At 53.0% G+C, this 14,017-nt stretch overlaps 1 protein-coding gene across 2 annotated transcripts in view; it reads right to left on the bottom strand.

The window, feature by feature from the left end:
• Positions 1-194: 194 nt before the first annotated feature.
• Positions 195-14,017, bottom strand: part of LOC142410889 (uncharacterized) — a 30,477-nt gene continuing 16,654 nt past the window's right edge. The window contains exons 1-4 of one of the 2 annotated variants that reach the window (XM_075504076.1): positions 12,777-12,839; positions 3,996-4,102; positions 3,373-3,520; positions 195-2,690 (exon numbers count right to left, since the gene is read on the bottom strand). In XM_075504076.1, coding sequence (XP_075360191.1) covers positions 1,255-2,676 — 1,422 coding nt within the window. In that variant the 5' untranslated portion in view covers positions 2,677-2,690; positions 3,373-3,520; positions 3,996-4,102; positions 12,777-12,839 and the 3' untranslated portion in view covers positions 195-1,254. Of the gene's footprint in view, positions 2,691-3,372; positions 3,521-3,995; positions 4,103-12,776; positions 12,840-14,017 lie in introns of those variants that run through there. The other variant, XM_075504067.1, reaches the window with a different exon arrangement.

Here is a 14,017-nt window from a genome sequence, read left to right as displayed (position 1 = left end):
ACTTGCTTACATCTTGCTTACATACTTGCTTACAGCTCGCCTCCCCACCGCAGCTGCTTCCCGTCCTCCCCTTCCCAGTGGGATCGCCCTTCCCGAGCTCCTCGCCACGCCGAAGTCGGCGTGGGGCTGACCCGTTTGCAATTTCACTCCCCTCGTACGCAAGGGCAGAAAATTGGATTATACAGAGGAAAAAAAAGGTTTTATTTAGGATGGAAACACGTAGCTAGTAATAAAACATAGCGATATAGAGGAGGTTTATGTAATATACAGTCATCAGCATAGTAATAAATGCAAATATAGTAATTCCTAACTGTTAGCACTGAACTTTGTCTGTTAATACTTTACAAACAATAGTGAGCTAAAGAAGAGTATTCTATCATAAAAAGGACTACAAAATCGCAAATGGTCTCTGGACTACCCGCAGGAACTCATCATGTAGCGATTCTGACTAGGACATCTGGGGGGTGGAGGGGAGTGGAATATTTTTTTGGTTAAATAAGGTAAGGCCACATTTTTGCCCATGTTTTGTTGATGTCCCAAGTTGGAAGGTGTATCAAGCCAGCAAGGAGAAATTTGGGAGAAACTGCCACAGACTAGTAATGGGCGGCGTTCCAACTGGGCGTGCTTGCGCATCCATGTTTTCTGGGAACAGCCATGACAGTTTTGCGTTACTCAGCTGTCATGTCACTCAGGCTTTGCGTGCGGAGGTAGGAATTCATTGTCCCATGTAAGATTTGGAAAAGAGGAAGAAAAGACAAATAGATTGAAGTTCAGCTCCAAAGTCTTAGACTCAAAAGATTTGGAAGTGCCTTGTCAAACACTGGGTAAACTTACTACCTTCATGAAAAATAAGGGAAAGTACCAAAAAAGAGAATTCCTAAGATTACTACAGTGTCTAACAAGCCAAAGTTTTGAGTCAGAACCAACCTGGAACTTTTTATTTTGATCTTCACTTTAGTTGAAAAGTTACTTTACAAGCCTGATTCCCCCAGTTGTTATTCTACCGCATATTCACAGTCCCCAATTTACCCAGAAGCTGGTGCCCATTCCTCAGGCTCTCAGCGCTCTTCCTAAACCACCAGCGCTCGGCTCTTAGGACTAACTCCCTGCTTCCAGACCTCCCAATGGTTTTTGTGCCACTGGGGTTAGGCACCCAGCCCTGACACCAGAGTTACCACATCTCCAGTCAGTCTCTTCCCACCGTGGTTCTCATCACCCACCTTTTTCAGGTGCTCCCAAACACCCGCTCCAGCCCTACGGCAGAAGTGAGCGGGAAGTGAGGGTTCTCCTACCCACCGTACATTTATAAGGTTTCTTGGCTATGTGGATTTTCAAATGCACTTTAAGCGTCGAGCTTTTCCGGAAGCTTTTCCCACACTCACCACACTCGTAGGGCTTGGCTCCTGCATGGATCCTCATGTGGGCACCAAGGGCTGAGCTGTGCCTGAATGTTTTTCCGCACTCCTCGCACTTGTAGGGTCTCTCCCCGCGGTGGATCCTCAGGTGCACGTTGAGAGCCGAGCTCCGACGGAAGCTGTCCCCACACTCCACACAGATGTAGGGCCGTTCCTCGGCGTGCGTGGTCTGGTGCTTGGCCAGAGTGGAGCGGTCGCTGCACCTCCGGCCACACTCAGCGCACTGGTAGGGGTTGGGCAGGAGGCTGCCGTGGTACATGGGCAAGGCCTTTCCCCCGTGGATCCGGCGATGAGTGGTGAGTGCCGAGCTCTGGCTAAAGCCCTTCCCGCACACGGGGCACTTGTAGGGCTTCTCGCCCGTGTGTGTTCGCATGTGGGTCACCAGCGAGGAACTCTGTCGGAAGGTTTTCCCACACTCGGTGCACTCGTATGGTTTCTCTCCCGTGTGGATCCTCTGATGCCGAATGATGGCTGAGCTGTCCCGGAAACGCTTCCCGCACTCCTGGCACTTGTGGGGCTTCTCTCCGGTGTGGACTCTCCGGTGTATGATCAGGGAGGAGCGGTCACTGAAGCTTTTCTCACACCGGGGGCAATTAAAGGGTTTCTCACCCTTGTGGCTTCGCTGGTGGACGATGAGATGCGAGTTCTGGCTGAAGCTCTTCCCGCATTCGTTGCACTGGTAGTGTCTCTCTCCCGTGTGGGTCCGCTGGTGCCTGATCACATTGGACCTCTGGCTGAAGGTCTTCTCGCACTCGTTGCACTGGTAGGGCTTCTCGCCGGTGTGGATCCGCTGGTGTTTGATCAGGTCCGAGTTGCGGGTGAAACTCTTCCCACATTCGGAGCAGCTGAAGGGTTTCTCTGCCAGGTGGATCCTCTGGTGCTGGCTCAGGTATGAGCTCCGGCTGAAGCTCTTCCCACACTCGGGACACTCATAGGTTTTCTCTCCCACCTGCTGAATCCAAATGGCACCGTTCCCACACATGGGTGGGCCTGGCTTGTCCCCAGCAAGGATAACCTTGCTGATGTGGGCTCCACCACTGTCCTCGCACTCCCAGACTTCCATTCCACAGGGAGTTACCATTCCCCGTCTCTTTCCAAAAGAAGTCTCCAGCTCATTTTCTGTCTTCAGCTCCTGCTTGCAGGCCTGTCTTTGATCGGCGTCCTGGAGGGTATCTCCTGTGAGCTTTCTGGAGGGGAACAGATGCAGTTCAGCTCTCACAGGACCTTCCTGATGAAGCTTGCCCTTCTGTGTATCGCCCATGGTCCTGTCACCTGCTGGAGTGAACAGAGGAACTAGCAATGAATAACTGCCCCTCACACTTCTCTGAGGGAGAAGTCCAAACAGGGCAACCGCAGAGACCTGCTGCACATCAGCCACCATTAGCTAACAGTGCAGGAGCCAGCCCCTCGGTCGGTATCTTCTCTGGGCAGAGTGAGGGCATGGAGACTGAGGAGCGCAGGAAGGGAGTGTGACCTGAGGATGGGTGGCCACTGTGGCACAGATTGCAAAGAGGGTCCTCCGTCATAAAGTTACAGCCCTAAAGGACAAAACCTGTCACCTGCTTGTCCTCAAAGTTCCCATGTCTAGCAAGGTTAGAGGAATATCATTACTGCTCTCCTCAACAACCCCCACCGTAGCTACTTCTCCCATTGCCTATGAATCACTGCTCTTCTGCCAGCATTCCCCTGCTTAATCAAGGAAGGAAGCAGCCAACACCACAGGAACATCCACCCTGCCAAGTAGACTATTTCTTTCTTCTTTCCAGTCATAGCCCTTTTCCTTAAAAAGAAAGCCCTACATATTCTGCAGCCAATTGTATCTAGATTTTGTCTACAGAACAGATAGGCAAGTGAGTGGAACGATAAACTGTTCTATTAATCAAGCATGGAAATGAACATTTAGACTGAAACAGAGGCTCCTGGTTTTTTATTACTTGTAGTCATATGGTGATCGGACCTGGGAAATGGATCCTGGCAGGTGAGGTAAGCCGATTAGCTGGATGGCACTGCTTATGGAGTTAACATCGTCCTCTTACGTGTGGGAGGTCCGAATATGAGATCAGTGCAGCAGGACAAACCCCTCAGGTTTTGTTTTGGGTGATCTGCTGATTTTGGAAGCCAACACCACACTCGTTACACTGATTTCCAAAGTTTTGCTTACAACACTCAGGGATGAGAAACATTTGTAGTACAAATAAAGGTATAGCACTGGCCCAAGGCATGCACCCCAAGGCAGCAAAATGACCAATAAAACATTAAAAATACTGTCAGGATGAAAGGAAGAAAAAGCCACACTTTGGTTAGTTATGCCTTCTAACATGCTGAGTATAGTCTTTGCCGAAAAATACACAGGATTTAATTTTATTTTGGATAGGCTCTTTTTGAAAGGGTATTAGATTCCCCAGGAGTGTGTTTCATCTTTATTGTACTCTGCCTATGAATCTTCCTGAAAGCAGAATCTATATAGTATGGGAGCAGAAGAGGCAGGATGAGTGTGGAGCGTGCAGCACAGTACATCCCAAATTTTCAGCATTCAGCTCTTTTCTTCCCTTCCCAGACATGCTCTATTCAATTTCTCACCTTGTGAGAAATCTCTCTACTGTCTTGGTGTTTAGCTGCTTCTGGCCACAAAGCTGTTTCTCTTCACTCCATCCAGGAGGTTAAAGCCAAGGCAGGGACTGCAGATCCTGATCAGAGGAAAGAAAACAGATGTAATAAATACCCGTCATAGTAGCGGTGCTGTAGGGTGAGATTACAGGAGAATAAGTATTGAGGAGACAAAAGCAACCAGAGGAAAATGACACCCAGAAACATGAGTCTGGGTCACTGCCTGTTCTGTCACGCACACCGTGACACCGCCGTTTGGGTCCAATAACCAGGGCCAGCTCACGTAGCAAAGACGGGGTCAAGTACACATGCTGCAGAGAGCTGCCTGCCAGCTTGCTGCCTTCTAACGAGTGTCTGGATGTTCCTCCTGCGCTTCCAGACCAAAAATGCCTCCTACTGAGTTTGGTATAAGAATATATCGATTCCTCAAACCATTTTCTGTTCATCACCTTTCTTCCTAGTGAACTAAAGGAGAACGTAATGTATTTAATGCAGTTCTGTTCTGCAGGCAGAGGAAAAATGCCGCCTTCACAACTGGGCTGCTTTCTGCGTCTGCCTGGAGTCCCGTTTATTGCCTTTACTGAAGAAGTATTTTGCTTGGTTGCTCTCAGTGGCTCAGCCAGGCACGCACAGGTCTGGGCAAGAGAAGAGACTTTGGTCTGCTCACACATTATCGACAGGAGCAGTCCGAAGGCAGAGTTTCCTGTCCTGTGCTCCAGAAAAATGGCAATTTGGCCGCCTCATTCCAGATGGAGTTTACAGGGCTGGCAGTGAGCAGAAAAAAACAGTCACGCACACCTGATTATGCATAAACACCAAGATGACTTAGTCTGGCCAGTTTTGACAGCCAACATGCAATCCCACTTCTCGAGGATCTCTTTTCAGAGCAGAAGGACGCTGCGCGGGAGTGGGGTTTGTGGGATAGAAAATTAGGTCACCCATTTCGCTTTAGCACTACATTTGTGCAGTGGTATTTGTACAGAGGCATTTTAAGATGCTGAGGGCTCAGTGATGTCCTAGAAAGGTACAGGTTACAGAAAGAAAATGCTTAAAAACTGCACATGCGAATGCCAGCTCTGCAATGGCGTTGCACCATTTTGCTCACGTGGATTCCCACCGTGCCACGAGGAACAAGTGTAAAATTACTCATGACCGGGTGCTCATACGAAAAAGAAATGTAAACCAGCATCTTTTCCTTTCAAAATGAGAAACAAACTGAACTGGCTGCTCAGCGGTGTACCAGAGGAGGGTATTGCGATAGACGTCAGTTGCCAGGGAAGATCTCCCCACCTGCATAATGCCACCGCAATAAAAGAAGGCCCCTGATAAAATGGAGAGCTGACATTTTGTTGGCTCTGCCTCAGCCTGGAGTCAGGTCCTTCCTGCTCCCCACCATCTTCTCCACAGTGGATTTGGTGGGCATCACCCTTTGGTCGCAGCAGCAGGCAGCGGCTGCAGGCTCTGATCCCGGGTAAGAGGCAGGGAAGCCGAGGTCTCCCTCCCCATCCAAGCCCCATCCACCTACGAGGCAGTGCCGCTCTGCAGGTGGGCCTGACCCTGCTGAACCATCCTTCTGATTTTAGGAGGAGAGCAATGTCCCTCTGGTTCAGTCCCTTCCTGCTGTCCTTCAAGAGCTGCTGCGAGCACATGGTCAACACGCACCCTAAAATGGTGGGTGAGCACCTACAGAAGGCAGAAAACGGATGCAGGAGACCGCTGATGTTGTGCAGAGCCAGGCAGGCTGTGGGATATGGCAGAAAAGCACGTTGTGCAATGGGTAGTAAAGATCTGTCCCTAAACAAGATGGGAAACCTGAAACACCACCGAGCACCAGACAGGGACAAGATGCCAGTCTCCAGAGCAGCCATGTTTGGACAAAGCTGAGTCCCCAAGCAGTGTCCTGGCTGATGAGATAACCTGGTCCTTATGAGGCTGAATGAGGAACGAGAGAGGTGACCTGTAGCACGGGGAGGTGATGGGCCGCACCGAGCTCCTGTGATGACGGACAGAGGCCCCAAAGGGGCTGCCCCATGAAGGACGTGGCTGGCCGCGGATGGGCGAGCCACCACTGAGACCACAAGCCTTGGGAAGGCAGGAGAGGCATGGAGAAGAGAAAGCTGCAGTGGATGTCAATCCAGTGAAACCAAACACCTTCCGTGGAGGCTTTCTCTGAGTTTGGACCCAGTGGCACAGCGAGGAGGAGGGCAGACCCCACTGCCGCAGGAGGTGGGCCGGGTCCCAACTCAGCCTCACGCAGGCGGCCGCCGCCGCCTTCCCCGACACAAACGCCGCAGCGTGCAGGCCCGGCGGTGGGGCAGGAGAGGAGGCGGAGGGAGGCGTGGGCGGGAGGAAGCAGGGGCGGCGGAAGGAGGAACAGTGGGAACAGAGGTGTCTGTGACACCACCAGCCGCGCTGCCTCCCCAGCTCTCCTGGGTGAACCTGGCGGGGCAGGAAGGAGGACGCGGGCAGGTGGGCAAAGCAGCGGAGGTGACGCCTCCGGCAGCGCAGGGGGCCCGAGGCTGTTACAGGCACCACTCACGGTGTGATGTCGGCCACGTGGGCTTGTCTGGTTTTGTCTGGTGAGTAGGAAACGTCTCTCCTTCCAGCCAGGTTGTGAGGAAGGGCGGCCAGCCCAGCTGGTTATTACCCCTCCCTATCACTCCTCAGCTTTGGCAATTTGGAGGTGAGAGGAAGAGACAGGAGCACCCTCGAACGCCTCAGGTGCAAAAATCTCAGGTGCTTAAAATTTTGCTGGTCTTCACCCGTTGGAGTAGGTATTTTATTCATCAAGGAGGGCCAGAGAGTAACCAAGGAGCCGGGGAGGAGGACTCGGAGCTGGATGCAGTGGGCAGAGGCTGGAGCAGAGGTGGAGACGGGAGACGCGATGATGGGGACAGCTGGGCACGTAAACCAGACACGAGCGCAAAGGCAGAGATCTGGACTTGACCCGCAAGGCCAGAAGGGAAGAGCTGGCCAGGGGAAGCAACAGGGGAGGCAGGAGAAAGAGGTCTGAGAGAGGACCTTGGTTAAAGGCAAACAGAAAGGGATACAGCTGGAAGAAATGGACAGGAAGGCCAGGCTGCTCTGGCCACACCCTGGTGGGAGACCGTGGAGGGGTCCCGTATCCCCCCGTCTCCTCGTTCCCCTGCTTTCTGCAAACCTCTACAGTCACCTGGCAAAGTTTGGTGCTCTCGTCTCGTACTGCCTCATCGAGTGCTTGATAACCCCCGCTGTCCTCGCGGGGGGAAGGTTACATGCTGTTCTTTGATCCTGCTGCATCTGCAGACACATAGGTGTTAATAAGATAGAGGCCCTGAGGAAGTTTTTAAGTTTGTTTTTACCCAAAGGGTTAAAAAAAGACATCTTAGGTTAAGAGGCTGTTACAGAGGTTGCAAAGTCAAACTTGGAGCATGCCATTTTGCAACCTTAGATTTGTTCCCCTTGTGCATGGACGTAGTAACCCAGCTCTTTAACTACCTGGCTTCACTTCTTTCACGCGGGTTTTGGCTTCTTTAGTTCCTGGATGGACACTGCCTTTCTAATGAGCTGCTATTCAGTATGTTATGTCACCCTTATTGTTCAGTCTTTGACTCTGATTTATTTACTGATCCCATTTGAACTCTGCTATAGACAGAATGACTCATTTCCTCATGAACTTTTTACATACTCTGTGTTTTAGTGCTTCACTTTAGTGCTTAATTGGTTTATAGTGATTTTGCAAATGGCAAAATGAGGGCAGAGAGGGATTAAAGGAAAAAACATCCACTACTTTTAGAATCTCAGTCTGAGATATCTCAGCCCTGTCTTCTCAGAGTACATATGCTAATGTAGAACTTACTTGCCATTCAAAATACACCATATGCAGACTCCAAAACTGCAAGAGAGCTCAGCCTTCCTATAAACGGCAACCCACAAGGTAAGGAAAATGCCATAAATAACATGCTAAGAAACCTGGTACTTGCCTCACATCACACAGGAGCCTCTGTGGTGTAGCCAGGAATAAAACCTACTTCTTGGAAGAGTATCCACAAAACTACCCTTGCCCTTCCAGCATCTGCCTGACTCATTCTTCCATACACCTTCCAAGCTGTGGGAAATGAGGCAGATATCCTGAATATAGTAAGTGCCTAACCCAAGAAACTGATTCCCTGCCAGAACAGGTCTGGTCTCTACACTGAAGGAGCTGCAAGTGTTAAAGAAAGAAGAGTAGGCTGCTGTGTACTTAAAGAATGTATAAAAAGCATATGCAAGAGGAGATGAAATTAAGATTGCACATGAAGCTTTTATTTGGGTACATCTAACCTCCAAATGTTTGATTTCACAAGCTTTCATAATGCTTTTTACAGGGAAGAACTGGCTTTAAGTTTTGCATAAGGGTTCAGTGAATGCTTGGACTGTTGCAAGGGCATACACACATCCATTGGGGCATGCCGCATTAACTCAAGGGGTCTGGACCCACTTACCTAGAGGAAGAGAATTTGCAAAGGCTAAGATTTGGAAAGGAAACAGTCTCCTTGCTCCAGCCCCAACAGAAGAGCTGCATTCCCAGTTTCAGCCATGACTGCCAAGACATTTCTCCCAGTTCAAGATGTGAATCTCCAGAGCTTTGGTCAAGGTCCCTCAGCCATGTACTGTCCCCAAAATACTACACCGCTTTCAACATGGGCAGAGCAGATTTTCCCCAGGTCTAGACCCCCATCTTGAGCCTGTTACTGCACTTCCCATGTGCTGGATCCTGCACCCAGAAAAGGCAACAGAGATGTGGTTTCAGCCCTCCAGCTCTTCTGAGTGTGCCATGGGTAGCATTTCCTCCTCCCTCTGACTCCCTGCATTTTATTTTTCACCAGTGCTCTTGGGTTGGGGCTGCACAGCTGGCCTTCAGGGCGGGAACGTGCAGCAGCCGGGAACGCCGCTCTCCGACCAGGAGTACCACCAGTTCTTCAGGTCCCTCCGGGCTGCCCACCGCGCCAGCACTGCCTGCCTCCTTCGTGCGCTGTACGGCTGCCAGAACCCCCTGGTCCGGAGACTGGATGAGTACGAAAACCACGGAGTCATCCCTGAGGGTAAAGCTGACCATGACTCCCAAGGGCAGGCAGAGGGATGGGGGTCCTGCATGGCCAGCACTGGACCTGATTGCTGGGAGGGACAGAAACTCATGAGCTGGTGGGGGAGAGGGAGGAGGTGAAGAGAATACATCTGCTCATGAGCATCCTCTCTCACACTTGATTGCATCCAAATGTGTCCCTGAGACCAGCCTCCTCTCACACCTTGGGTCACGGAGATGACCAAGAAGTGGTGGAGTTTCCCACTGCAGTTCAAGGAGGCACCAAAATGGCACAGGGGTTTTCATGGAGGGAGGTCATTCGACAGTGAGGTTATTGCTGAGGGCTGGTGGGACCCCAGCACTGGAGTTTATCACTGAGTCTGTGTCTTTATTTGCCTCTTTCCAGGGCCCATATGCTCTGAACTGCCAGGAACTCCTTTCTTCCCTGACTTCTGCACCTTTTCTTTTTATCGCTGTACTAGGAAAAGGTATTTCATTAAGGTGAGTTACTTAGCTATTTCCCGAAGACCATCGTGTGCTCTGGGCAAGTAACAGGCAAAAGGGAGAGCCCTGAAAATGAGGAAGTGGGAAAACAGGAGGCTAAAAGCCAGGGACAACAGAAGAGAGCTATGGGAAGCCCACCTTCCAGGGGCACTCACACCAAGCCGACTAGCTTACACAGATGGCACCCGCAGCCACTTGCCAAAAAGAAGACTTTGCAGAAGGTATTCTTGAAAAAAATGAACCTTTGAGGACCACCTAATCCCTTATGTCCAGCTCTCATTCCCAACAAAGCTGAGACAATCTAGGTTACTGCAGGAGAAAGCGTGATTCATGCAGGCTAGAAGAGAAGGAAAGTAAAGAGAAAGACAACTGAGAGTCACAAGAAGAGACTCATGGGGAGACTTGACAAGGAAAGGAGAAGAAGGTTTCTTTCCTTTCTTAGGCTCATCTTTGTAGGGAGTGGGAAAGATGGGATTGTGCAGTGGGTGCTAACCGCACAGAACAGGGGGTGGCTAGGTGCCTGCTCCTGAAGCCCACCACGTCTACAGAGGTATGTTTTCTCCTCCACAGAGGACTGCATGCCCAGGAGAGAGCAAAGCCAAGCTGGGTGGCACACGAGCCTTCAGCGACATGACCGTGAGCACTGATGCCATGTTGTCTGGCATCTTCAGTCCCCAGCCCCTTTTTCCTATGGCTCCCACAACGGCCCAGCCAGCCCACTCCAACCCTGACACGGAAGTAGCTGTGATGCCCACCTCCTTACCTGAGGGCACACCACGGTCAAGGAGCATGCAACTAAATCCTTCTGACCCACATGCCACAGAGGTGACAACCAGTGGCCAGCAGCAAGGACAGCTGCCCACCAGTGACATCCAGGATCTTCTCCTGAGGCTACAAGATACCCATGTGCAGAGTTCACTGCAGATACTTCAGCAGTTGTTGACCATGGGGAAGGTAGTGCAGGAGGAAGAGTTGCAAGCTGCCGCCCTGAAGCTGCTGGTGGCCCTGAACAATGCAAGTGTGTCTCAGCAGGCAACCAGCACTGATACAGGGCACAGAAGAGAGAAGTGAGCAGCAAAGGAGGATCAGCCATTGTGGCTCTTCTGCATGGTGTCGAATCAGATACACTGTCTCAGAGAGGACATATGGAACACAGAACCAAGAGGAGGAATCCTCCTTCCTAGGCCTGCGTCACTGTCAAGGTCGACAGTGCTTCCCCAGGCCAACAGCATGGGAACCAAGCGGAAAAGCCATCTTTTCCAAGTGCAAGGGAAAACCCAGGCATGTGAAATGGTATTGCTCAGGGTTCAAAGAGAAAGATGTTATCCTCTCAGAAATTACTATATTGAAGAGATACTGTCCTCTCCCACACAAACTGTTCACCCGCCGTTGTTTAATCTGGGAGGCGGCTATCCTTGAACAAGGCAAGATGGAAAAATAATCCATTTTTCCTGCTTGGGGTTGTGCCACCACCACTAGCTCTCTGTCCTGGGAAGAGAGATGGGGTTTGTTGTGTCATTCAATGAATGTCACGGGAGAACGCTGGCCTTTCTTCATCAAGTATAGGTGTTTCTGCCCAGAAGCATTAAGGGAAGAATCTTCTTTGGAAGTAGGTATGTGAATATACATACATATATACACAAGGGATGCTCTCTAAATGCAGGAAGGCCTTACCCTGCAAGGGAGCTGCTGACCTAGTGTTCTTGTGTTGGTGTTTGCACACAGTTACCATTTACTTCTGAAATAGATGCTATGAAACACACAGGATAAATACTCATATTAAGAAGCTCCTCTTGTCTCTCTCAGAAAATCAGAGAGTCTGATTTATGGGAACTTTGGCTCAAGTGCTGTTCCTTTTATACACACTGGACATGTCTGAAAGTAAAACTTGTGTGAAGCCATCTGGAGCCAGCACTTGCTGCTAAAAGCAGGATGGGAACTCTGCAGGAATCAGCTCTTGTTTTCTGAATCTCCACTCAGAATAAGTTTAGAGCTACCTCAAACCTACTCTAAACTCCAGTGGTTGATTTCGGCTTTCAGGAGACCGCCGTTAAAGTGAGAACCCCCTATTCACCTTTCCTCCCACAGGCCTTCTTGTAATCTATTCCACCGAGGGCTATGAGGAGAAAGGGGCCAAAGGCAGCTCTCCCTGGGGATGCACCAAACACATCCCTGTGGAGAGGGTCAGGGATGTCTGTTCCCTTTACACTCCATAAGGGACACAAACCCAGCCGAGTGAAATATAGGCTCTGTCTCTGTCCATTGAAGGAAGTCCTTAGAACAAGAGCTCCTTAGAAGAAGATCTCAAAATTACAGGTCCTCTAGTTGTCCTGGGAAGCGTAATCTTTCCCAAGGCTGAAGGCAGGTCACGCACGGGAGACGTGCAAGCCCTTGAACAAGAGTGCTTGCTTGCTTTCACGGAGGACTGCCCAAGGCACAGTCCTTACCGGGTGGGATCCCTAACAAAACGCAGGCTGCCCTGCCCTCACCCTGCACACCAGCTCATTCTCCCTAGAAGGAGCCCACAGCTGACGGATCCCTGCCCGAGGCACCGGGGCTTTGCATCCCCTCCGCTGCCTGGGCATTGACAGCTCCTCCAGCCCCAGCAGCAGGGCACCGCCGGGGCAGTTCTCGCAGCAGCCTTGCTTGCCGTCGCCGCCCTCGGGTCCTGGCTGGCAGCCCACGTGTGGGTTGGTACACACGTGGGGTTGCTAGATTTGGCCTCGGCCAGCCGAACGCTAGGGATTTCCTAATCAGATGGCTCCGGCCAGGCCCTCCACGATGCAACGGCCCCGCGCCGCGGTCCCGGGGCCACCCTTCGGCTGCCCTCGCACCGGGAGGGTGGGACAGAGGGGGCTGAAGGCCGCAGAGGGTCGCTCGCCCCCGCAGCGACCGCCCGCTCCTCACCGGCCGTGCCCGCTCGCTACGCGCCGCTCGGGCGCGCTCCCCGCCACCTGCCCGGCGGCCGGCCCCGGCCCAGCGCCGCAGCCCCGCGGTGCTCCCGCCCGCCCCGCTCCCCCGGACGCCTCGACAACGTCAAGTCGTCTCCCACCGCGGCGGCCGCCTCGGGAGAGCCCCCGCGCTCCCGGCCCGTTACTTCGCGGGGCTCCGCTCGCCCGGCCCGGCCCCCTCCGCCCCCGCCCCGGCGCCGCCCCGCTTTTGTTGCGGCGGGCGCGGAGGAGCCGCGCTTCCCCCGGCGGACTTACCGGGGCTGGGGCCATGTGCGCGGCGGCGGGCCGGGGCCGGGGCCGAGGCGGGGGCGGCGGCGGCGGGGCCGAGGGGAGGCGGGGGGCGGCGGCGGCGGGGCCGGGCGGCGGCGCTGCGGGGCCGCCGTGCGAGGGGCGGCGCGGCGCGGCGCGCTCCGCTCGGCTCCGCTCGCTGGTGTTAACCCTTGTCTGCGCCGGGCGCGGCCCCGCCGCCGGGGCTGGGGAGGAGGGGGGGTCCCCGGGACGGCGGGGGCGGCCCGGGAGGGAGGCTTCCTCTCGCCATGGTGCGAGGGGGCGGCGGGGGAGCGGGGAGTCGCCGCCGGGGGCCGGGGGGCTGCGGAGCCCGGCCAGGTCGGCGGGGTCAGCGTCAGGCTCGGTGCCCGGGGGTGCTCCCGGGAGGACCTGGCAAGGCCCGCGAAGGCGGGCGGCTGGGCGCCGGTGAAAGGGGGGCCGCGGCGTGGGTTTGCATCCTGCTAGGCACAAGGGACTCTCCAGAGGCGAGAGCGTTGTCAGCTCCCGTGCTGGAAGAGCTGGGGTCACACCTCGTACATGTCCAGACACACGGGAGTCAACAAGAAGACACAAGTTCTGGGGAACCATGAATTTTCAGTGCTCCTTGGCCATGTTTCCCAGCACTGGATGTGTTTTACCGTGCCCGCAGGCCCTGGCAGGTAGGGAAGCACCGCTGCTAAAGCTGAAGCCTAGAGCTGCGTTCTGTCACAAACTCTTGGCGACAGGATGGGATTTTTTTCCTTGGGGCCACTGCGCTTCAGGTGAGCAGAGGCTTTACTCTGCTACTGTGCCTAAAGCTCTTCTGAGATGCCGGTCACCACGGCATCTTTTGCTATTTGGGTACAGCATAATACATCCCAGGGCACGCGCGCATACAGCTTATGCCATGGGAAAGGATCCACCCCAGGCAAAATTTACCCCTTCCTGTACATCCTGCAAGTGCTGCTGATGCACAGGCGTTTAGCCGGCTATTTTTTCCCCAGGGGAATGCAGGAATGGCTGTTCCCTTTGAATGAGATACAGCAGTAAGTAAGGGGCTGAGGTATGTGGCAATGAGTTTTCTAGCAATGGCTGAAATATTTTCTATGGGCTTTCAAGAAGAATGGTGGGAACATGTTTACCAAGCCCTCCACACATACAGCAGAAGAGAAAGTTTATCATTTTTCAGGGGCAACTGACTTCTCAGTGGCCCATGGATGGTTCACTGACTTCTGGAGAAGTCTCCTAGT

Source organism: Mycteria americana, chromosome 1 (genome assembly GCF_035582795.1).
Source record: "Mycteria americana isolate JAX WOST 10 ecotype Jacksonville Zoo and Gardens chromosome 1, USCA_MyAme_1.0, whole genome shotgun sequence".
In the NCBI taxonomy this organism is placed as follows: domain Eukaryota; kingdom Metazoa; phylum Chordata; class Aves; order Ciconiiformes; family Ciconiidae; genus Mycteria; species Mycteria americana.
The sequence above is the reverse complement of the archived record's forward strand: the minus strand, read 5'-3'. Positions and strand labels throughout refer to the sequence as shown.